This window comes from Oncorhynchus clarkii, chromosome 20 (assembly GCF_045791955.1).
Source record: "Oncorhynchus clarkii lewisi isolate Uvic-CL-2024 chromosome 20, UVic_Ocla_1.0, whole genome shotgun sequence".
NCBI classification, from domain to species: Eukaryota; Metazoa; Chordata; class Actinopteri; order Salmoniformes; family Salmonidae; genus Oncorhynchus; species Oncorhynchus clarkii.
Window position 1 is genome coordinate 51,544,041 of NC_092166.1, and position 10,423 is coordinate 51,554,463.

The following is a 10,423-nucleotide window of genomic DNA, read 5'->3' on the forward strand; positions in this document are numbered from 1 at the left end:
TAAAACCCTCAAAATAACACAACAACCAACATCCCCCCACCCCCTGACATAAAACCCTCAAAATAACGCAACAGACAACATCCCTCCACCCCTGACATAAAACCCTCAAAATAACACAACAAACAACATCCCCCCACCCCCTGACATAAAACCCTCAAAATAACACAAAAAACAACATCCCCCACCCCTGACATAAAACCCTCAAAATAACACAACAAACAACATCCCCCACCCACTGACATAAAACCCTCAAAATAACACAACAAACAACATCCCCCCACACCCCTGACATAAAACCCTCAAAATAACACAACAAAAAACATCCCCCCACCCCCTGACATAAAACCCTCAAAATAACACAACAAACAACATCCCCCCACCCCCTGACATAAAACCCTCAAAATAACACAACAAACAACATCCCCCCCACCCCCTGACATAAAACCCTCAAAATAACACAACAAACAACATCCCCCCACTTCCTGACATAAAACCCTCAAAATAACACAACAAACAACATCCCCACACCCCCTGACATAAAACCCTCAAAATAACACAACAAACAACATCCCCCCCACGCCCTGACATAAAACCCTCAAAATAACACAACAAACAACGTTCCACCACCCCCTGACATAAAACCCTCAAAATAACACAACAAACAACATCCCCCCACCCCCTGACATAAAACCCTCAAAATAACACAACAAACAACATCCCTCCACCCCCTGACATAAAACCCTCAAAATAACACAACAAACAACATCCCCCCACCCCCTGACATAAAACCCTCAAAATAACACAACAACCAACATCCCCCCACCCCCTGACATAAAACCCTCAAAATAACACAACAAACAACATCCCCCCACCCCCTGACATAAAACCCTCAAAATAACACAACAAACAACATCCCCCCACCCCCTGACATAAAACCCTCAAAATAACACAACAACCAACATCCCCCCACCCCCTGACATAAAACCCTCAAAATAACACAACAAACAACATCCCCCCACGCCCTGACATAAAACCTCTCGAAATAACACAACAAACAACATCCCCCCACGCCCTGACATAAAACCCTCAAAATAACAAAACAAACAACATCCCCCCACCCCCTGACATAAAACCCTCAAAATAACGCAACAGACAACATCCCCCCACCCCCTGACATAAAACCCTCAAAATAACACAACAAACAACATCCCCCCACCCCATGACATAAAACCCTCAAAATAACGCAACAGACAACATCCCCCCACCCCCTGACATAAAACCCTCAAAATAACACAACAACCAACATCCCCCCACCCCCTGACATAAAACCCTCAAAATAACGCAACAGACAACATCCCTCCACCCCCTGACATAAAACCCTCAAAATAACACAACAAACAACATCCCCCCACCCCCTGACATAAAACCCTCAAAATAACGCAACAGACAACATCCCCCCACCCCCTGACATAAAACCCTCAAAATAACACAACAACCAACATCCCCCCACCAACTGACATAAAACCCTCAAAATAACACAACAAACAACATCCCCCCACGCCCTGACATAAAACCTCTCGAAATAACACAACAAACAACATCCCCCCACGCCCTGACATAAAACCCTCAAAATAACACAACAAACAACATCCCCCCACCCCCTGACATAAAACCCTCAAAATAACGCAACAGACAACATCCCCCCACCCCCTGACATAAAACCCTCAAAATAACACAACAAACAACATCCCCCCACCCCCTGACATAAAACCCTCAAAATAACACAACAGACAACATCCCCCCACCCCCTGACATAAAACCCTCAAAATAACACAACAAACAACATCCCCCCACCCCCTGACATAAAACCCTCAAAATAACGCAACAGACAACATCCCTCCACCCCCTGACATAAAACCCTCAAAATATCACAACAAACAACATCCCCCCACCCCCTGACATAAAACCCTCAAAATAACGCAACAGACAACGTCCCCCCACCCCCTGATATAAAACCCTTAAAATAACACAACAAACAACATCCCCCCCAGGCCCTGACATAAAACCCTCAAAATAACACAACAAACAACATCCCCCACCCCCTGACATAAAACCCTCAAAATAACACAAAAAACAACATCCCCCACTTCCTGACATAAAACCCTCAAAATAACACAACAAACAACATCCCCCCCACCCCCCTGACATAAAACCCTCAAAATAACACAACAAACAACATCCCCCCACCCCCCTGACATAAAACCCTCAAAATAACACAACAAACAACATCCCCCCACCCCCTGACATAAAACCCTCAAAATAACACAACAGACAACATCCCCCCACCCCCTGACATAAAACCCTCAAAATAACACAACAAACAACATCCCCCCACCCCCTGACATAAAACCCTCAAAATAACACAACAAACAACATCCCCCCCACCCCCCTGACATAAAACCCTCAAAATAACACAACAAACAACATCCCCCCACCCCCCTGACATAAAACCCTCAAAATATCACAACAAACAACATCCCCCCACCCCCTGACATAAAACCCTCAAAATAACGCAACAGACAACGTCCCCCCACCCCCTGATATAAAACCCTTAAAATAACACAACAAACAACATCCCCCCAGGCCCTGACATAAAACCCTCAAAATAACACAACAAACAACATCCCCCACCCCCTGACATAAAACCCTCAAAATAACACAACAAACAACATCCCCCCCACGCCCTGACATAAAACCCTCAAAATAACACAACAAACAACATCCCCCACCCCCTGACATAAAACCCTCAAAATAACACAAAAAACAACATCCCCCACTTCCTGAAATAAAACCCTCAAAATAACACAACAAACAACATCCCCCCCACCCCCCTGACATAAAACCCTCAAAATAACACAACAAACAACATCCCCCCACCCCCCTGACATAAAACCTTCAAAATAATAAAATAATAAACAAAATAATAAACACAGTACAAAATGAAACTGTCCTATGCTCGCCTCTAAGGTGGAATGCAGGCTTCCCCAAATAGGGTCAAACTCCCAGTAAACCATCTGTCACTTAACTTACCCTACACAAGAGGGCTCCCAATTATTGACATAAATATATACAACGCCAGTTTTAAATTGTTTAAACTCAAATATTAACAGTGTCGCTTAACAGTTGATTAGTTACATCCTCCACTGGCTTTAACAAATGAAAATAGTCAAATAAAATGTTCTGTCTGTCAAGACTTCGGCCCATGTGTTAGGGGGGTAATCTGCGCCACGCCACGTTCCAGTAGCCGCAATGCGCAACGGTGTCCACAACCACAGGGAGTAAAGTATGATACTGTAACACCAACCTGTTACAGGTAGGCAGCAGTAACGTCACCGGCAGGGCTCTAGTGTGTCACTAATTTGGTTGCATGCAGAATATTTTGTTGTGCGACTATGAAAAAAAATCTCCCAAATAATAATTGCTGTAATGATAAGGCACTGTACTGTTGTTTCTGAGTGCTCTAGAGAAACAGGCAAGTGCAGATCGTTAGCGTCATGGTTGCACCCTGACTACACTGAAAACGACTTGCTTCCAACCAGGTCAAAACATCTGACCCATATTACCGGCACAACATTTTATCTTTCTGTAGCGGATTACCTGACCGCATTTTACATTCATAAACCATGTAGTGGGCCATTCTAAAACTACTTGCGAGGCAAAGTAGTTCACCATCTGTTTACATTTGTTCAATGATGTTATTTAATTGGCTAACTAGCTAGCTAACAACCTGGCAATTTTTACCAGTATATTCAAACATGTGGGGGCACAGAAAAAAAGGGATCGCTTCTTCAGGAGATCTACTTATGATCATAGATAGCAATGAGTGAATGACAGATCTCTTGCCCGTCATCATCACAAACATGACATTTTTAAAGAGAGAGGGAAAATAAATGCTTTTACACAATGTAGAAACCTAAAATTCCACAAATCACTTAGCAATTTCAATCACAGGTATTCATGTCAAAATTTTTGCTTGTATAATAAAGAAATGTATTTACAGTGTTAGATATTAGTTTCTAACCCACAACATGTGCTTCAAAAGTAGCTAGATTTAATATTGGCCCAATATAGGCTGTTTCTCAATCCATTTTAAAATTCTTATTTTCTGGTGCTCCTAAATTTCTTGTGGTGATCCTAACTTTTGTAAATTGGCAACACCATTTTACAAAATATCATTTGTTGTTTTGAGCCCTGGTCACCGGTGACACAATTCCAATTTCTTAATTGTCCGCTAAAGCTGATTAATAACCTTGATTTACATGCTGTTCTTAATTTTATACAAAACACAGTTGTAGACCTTAAACTGGTACAAAAAAGAGAAAAAAGTATACAGTGCCTTGCAAAAGTATTGATCCCCCTTGGTGTTTTTCCTGTTTTGTTGCATTACAACCTGTAATTTGAATGGATTTTTATTTGGATTTCATACAATGGACATACACAAAATAGTCCAAATTGGTGAGGTGAAATGAAAAAAAATGACTTGTTTCAAAAAATTAAAAAAAAATGTCAACAGATAAATTGGTGCATGCATATGCATTAACACCCTTTGCATTCACACCCTAAATAAGATCTGGTGCAACCAATTACCTTCAGAAGTCACATAAGTGCACTGCTCAAACATATAAAGGGAACACTAAAATAACACATCCTAGATCTGAATTAATGAAATATTCCTATTAAATACTTTTTTCTTTACATAGTTGAATGTGCTGACAACAAATTCACACAAAAATGATCAATGGAAATCTAATGTATCAACCCATGGAGGTCTGGATTTGGAGTCACACTCAAAATTAAAGTGGAAAACCACACTACAGGCTGATCCAACTTTGATGTAATGTCCTTAAAACAAGTCAAAATGAGGCTCAGTAGTGTGTGTGGCCTCCACGTGCCTGTATGACCTCCCTACAATGCCTAGGCATGCTCCTGATGAGGTGGCGGATGGTCTCCTGAGGGATCTCCTCATAGACCTGGACTAAAGCATCCGCCAACTTCTGGACAGTCTGTGGTGCAACGTGGCGTTAGTGGATGGAGCGAGACATGATGTCCCAGATGTGCTCAATTGGATTCAGGTCTGGGGAACGGGCGGGCCAGTCCATAGCATCAATGCCTTCCACTTGCAGGAACTGCTGACACACTCCAGCCACATGAGGTCTAGCATTGTCTTGCATTAGGAGGAACCCAGGGCCAACCACACCAGCATATGGTCTCACAAGAGGTCTGAGGATCTCATCTCGGTACCTAATGGCAGTCAGGCTACCTCTGGCGAGCACATGGAGGGCTGTGCGGCCCCCCAAAGAAATGCCACCCCACACCATGACTGACCCACCGCCAAACCAGTCATGCTGGAGGATGTTGCAGGCAGCAGAACATTCTCCACGGCGTCTCCAGACTCTGTCATGTCTGTCACATGTGCTCAGTGTGAACCTGCTTTCATCTGTGAAGAGCACAGGGCGCCAGTGGAGAATTTTCCAATCTTGGTGTTCTCTGGCAAATGCCAAACGTCCTGCACGGTGTTGGGCTGTAAGCACAACCCCCACCTGTGGATGTCGGGCCCTCATACCACCCTCATGGAGTCTGTTTCTGACCGTTTGAGCAGACACATGCACATTTGTGGCCTGCTGGAGATCATTTTGCAGGGCTCTGGCAGTCCTCCTCCTGCTCCTCCTTGCACAAAGGCGGAGGTAGCGGTCCTGCTGCTAGGTTTTTGCCCTCCTACGGCCTACTCCACGTCTCCTGATGTACTGGCCTGTCTCCTGGTAGCACCTCCATGCTCTGGACACTACGCTGACAGACACAGCAAACCTTCTTGCCACAGCTCGTATTGATGTGCGATCCTGGATGAGCTGCACTACCTGAGCCACTTGTGTGGGTTGTAGACTCCGTCTCATGCTACCACTAGAGTGAAAGCACCGACAGCATTCAAAAGTGACCAAAACATCAGCCAGGAAGCATAGGAACTGAGAAGTGGTCTGTGGTCACCACCTGCAGAACCACTCCTTTATTGGGGGTGTCTTGCTAATTGCCTATAATTTCCACTTGTTGTCTATTCCATTTGCACAACAGCATGTGAAATGTATTGTCAATCAGTGTTGCTTCCTAGGTGGACAGTTTGATTTCACAGAAATGTGATTGACTTGGAGTTACATTGTGTTGTTTAAGTGTTCCCTTAATTTTTTTGAGCAGTGTAGTTAGATTGCACACAGGTGGACTCTATTTAAGTGTTACATAATCTGTCACATGATCTCATTATATTATGAAGGAGCTGCAAAGCAGATTGGTGTATCTGTCCATAGGACCACTTTAATCCGTACACTCCACAGAGCTGGGCATTTACGGAAGAGTGGCCAGAAAAAAAGCCATTGCTTAAAGAAAAAAATAAGCAAACACTTTTGGTGTTCGCCAAAGGGCATGTAGGAGACTTCCCAAACATATGGAAGAAGGTGCTCTGGTCAGATAAGACTAAAATTGAGCTTTTTGGCAATCAAGGAAAACGCTATGTCGGGCGCAAACCCAACATCTAATCACCCCAGGAATACCATCCCCACAGTGAAGCACGATGGTGGCAGCATCATGCTGTGGGGATGTTTTTCATCGGCAGGGACTGGGAAACTGGTCAGAATTGAAGGAATGATGGATGGTGCTAAATAGAGAGAAATTATTGAGGGAAACCTGTTTCAGTCTTCCAGAGATTTGAGACTCTGGACAGAGTTTCACCTTCCAGCAGGACAATGACCCTAAGCATACTGCTAAAGCAACACTTGAGTGGTTTAGGGGAAACATTTACATGTCTTGCAATGGCCTAGTCAAAGTCCAGACCTCAATCCAATTGAGAATCTGTGGTATAACTTAAAGATTGCTGTACACAAGCGGAACCCATCCAACTTGAAGGAGCTGGAGAAGTTTTTTCTTGAAGAATGTGCAAAAATCCCAGTGGCTAGAGGTGACAAGTGTATAGAGACATACCCCAAGAGACTTGCAGCTGTAATTGCTGCAAATGGTGGCTCTACGACGTATTGACTTTGGGGCGGTGAATAGTTACGCACGTTCAAGTTTTCAGTTTTTATTTCTTATTTCTCGTTGGTTTCCTCACCCAAAATATTTGGATCTTTAAAGTGTTAGGCATGTTGTGTAAATCAAATGATTCAAACCCCCACAAAATCTAATTTAATTCCAGGTTGTAAAACAATAAAATAGGAAATATGCCAAGGGGGGTGAATACTTTCGCAAGCCACTGTATTCTATTCTCTAGAGCCCACAACACGGACTCCTCAGACTAACATGTCTGCACATTGAATGGAGCTCAAATTGAGAAGTCCCCACATATAATTACATTGGCATTTGTATTTTGACTGATGAATACTCCTGTAGTCGAAACTCATTGCAGTTGAGCTTCCTGATGTTATATACTGTATACTATAGACGTATCTGCTCCTTGTAAATATTACCTGTAAATAGTTAACTAATGTTCTCTGCATCGCACTGGCCACCTACTTGTTTTTCTTTTTTAGATTTATATTAGAAATAGTCAATTCAACATACCCAAAATAAAATGTATTCCCATTCTCTATCTTCTCTCTTCCTCCCTCCAGTCTACCCATTATTTTCCTCACTCCTCAATACCCCCTCTTCTCTTGTTTCCCACTTCCTTCCCTCTTACACTATTCAAGAAGGTCTTAATAGGAGTTATTTCTCAATGTTTTCTCCCCTTCTATTACCTTCCACTGTCCCGATCTCTTTTCTTCACTAATTTCTCACTCCCTGACCATACTAAAACAAACTCCACCACTCCAGTAGGGCTGCCAACTCAGACCAAATTCAATCTGGGAGATTGAAGGTAATGTTGTTTCTTGGTGACTCCCTTTACAGATTTGAAAACTGACACTCTATTTATATGCATCTTCTTAGGGTTAGGGTTAGGGTAAGAGTAAGGATTAAGGTTAGGGTTAGTGGATAGTTAATAGAACATTTTGTTAAAAGTTGAACAAGTTCAACTCACCAAATAAAGTGTTACCAAATTGTCCTAAAACTTTTGACATTAAAGGAATTAATTTCAAAGACAATCTACCGTAATTGCTGGACTATTAAGCGCACCTGAATATAAACCGCACCCACTGAATTATTAAAAAATATGTATTTTGTACATAAATACGCCGCACATGTCTATAAGCCACAGGTGCCTACCGGTACATTGAAACAAATTAACTTTACACAGCCTTTAAACGAAACACGGCTTGTAACAAAAATAAATAGGCTTTAACGAAACACGGCTTGTAACAAAAATTAAAACAGTAGCCTACCAAGCCTCCTCCTGTGCACTGAAACCACTGAAGTCATCTCCTTCGGTGTCGGAGTTGAATAGCCTCAGAATTGCTTCATCCCATGTTGGATCGTTTTCATTGTCGCTCTCGTCACTTTCATCCGGAGACAAATACCCCGCTGAGCTCATGCTGCCCCTTCAACACGCAGCAGTCCAGCCTTTCGAAACCCGTTGATGATAGTGGATTTTTTGACAATGCTCCACGCTGTCAGGACCCACTGGCAGACTTGACCATAAGTTGCTCTTCGCATGCGAAGAGCAACTTATGGTCAAGTCTGCCAGTTTTAGTGAAGGATTTCTCCCCACTTGTCATCCAAGCCTCCCACTGAACACGGAGCGCCACCTTAAATGCACGATTTACGCTGATGTCGAGTGGCTGCAAATACTTTGGGCCATCTGCTTTTCTTCCCTCTGAAAGGTTTGTTGTCTTTTTGCACTGAGTCAGTTCCTCACGCTGCTGTTTACAAAGTCTTATAATCGACTCATTAAGGCCAAGCTCCCATGCAGCAGCTCTATTTCTTTTTCCAACACCCAGATCGATCGCCTTCAACTTGAAAGCTGCATCATATGCATTTCTCTGTGTCTTTGCCATGATGAGGGTGACAAAATTACTACCGTAATCAGAATGATGGGAAGTTTGAGCGCGCTCGATTTACGTCACATTATGTGACGGTGCTCAGTTTTTTGGCGGCGGCATGAATCTTGCGAAAGCGGGAAAAATCCATAAATTAGCCGCGTCATTGTATAAACCGCGAGGTTCAAAGTGTGGGAATAAAGTAGCGGCTTATAGTCCAGCAATTACGGTAACTGAATAGCTTTATCGCTCGCCTTCAGAATAACAAGCCTGGTTTTCAGACCAAATCGGAATGGTGGCAACACTAGGCAGATGAGCAATCCCTTACCTGGTCCAATTGATCCCATGTCTGGCGGCATGCCTACCATCCGCTCACACAGGATATAGTCGTTGGGGTTCAGGAAGGGAAGCTGCTCCATCATTGATTGTTTCGGAATCAGGTAGAGAACCTCAGCAATCTGACCATCCTCAATGATCGACATGCGCCTAACCGAATTCTTGCGCTTAGCCCTGTCCATCACCACCATATCCTCGCCCCGGCTGGAGCCACAGATCTTGCCCAGGCTGCTGAGGTTTGGCATGTCGATACTAACAAAGGTCTCGGCCCAGCAACGAGGGTTGCAAACTGACTGAAAATTAGAAACCATGCAGAAGGACTGCAAGAACCAGAGGAACACTAGGACGGCCGTATGGTAAAGCAGAACACAGGAACGGTAGGGCGGCCGAACAGTTAAAGCAGCGAAAACCGCAAACACCCTTTGAACCGTCTCAGGTATTAAGCTGACCTCTAAGACTTTGTAACATTGTGTGTGTGTTTGTGTTGTCCGTTAAGCACTGCAAGACTAACTCCTACTCACTCCCTTAAGAAGATTAAGAGGGATGTATTTTTAGTGTTTATCTGCAGGGAAGGTATAACAGTGGAGCCGTGACGCAGTAAGTCAAGTCAAATGGCTGGTACAGTCATTCTATCATCCTGCATTTCCCCCTCATCCAATTTCATGCCCCTGAGGCATATCAAAACAAGAGCAGCATGCATCTATGGTAATCTCCTGTGATTGGGGGAATCTTTAAGAAGATTATGAACTTCAGCCTTGTTTTTTTACCATCACATGTATTACAGTTCAAATGAATCTCTTTATAGCTAAAGCCACAGTTAAGCTAGATCACAGGTCAATGCATTTTCCTATCCATTCTCTATTATTGAATTGAATGGAATACAATCTAGGGGCAAGCAGAGAAGTGAATAATTTATCGTTGGAGGGAGAGGGGACTTGGTGGTGTAATTCCATGTAACTACTTAGATTACATTTGATCGGGAGCAGTATCTACAATCAAAACCCTGTTTCAATGTTGTTGCTGCAGATTTGAGTCCAAATCTTTTTTGATTGGTTAAAGTTGTCACTGGCCAGGTCGTCATTGTAAATAAGAATTTGTTCTTAATTGACTTGCCTGGATAAATAAAGGTTAAA

The 10,423-nt window shown here is 43.2% G+C and overlaps 1 protein-coding gene across 3 annotated transcripts in view; it reads right to left on the reverse strand.

The window, feature by feature from the left end:
• The window catches only part of LOC139376481 (actin binding LIM protein 1b), a 103,173-nt gene extending 93,407 nt beyond the window's left edge, over positions 1 to 9,766 (reverse strand). For 2 of the 3 annotated variants that reach the window (XM_071119113.1, XM_071119114.1), the window contains exon 1: positions 9,283 to 9,766. In XM_071119113.1, coding sequence (XP_070975214.1) covers positions 9,283 to 9,601 — 319 coding nt within the window. In that variant the 5' untranslated portion in view covers positions 9,602 to 9,766. Of the gene's footprint in view, positions 1 to 8,360; positions 8,611 to 9,282 lie in introns of those variants that run through there. The other variant, XM_071119116.1, reaches the window with a different exon arrangement.
• Between the last annotated feature and the right edge of the window lie 657 nt (positions 9,767 to 10,423).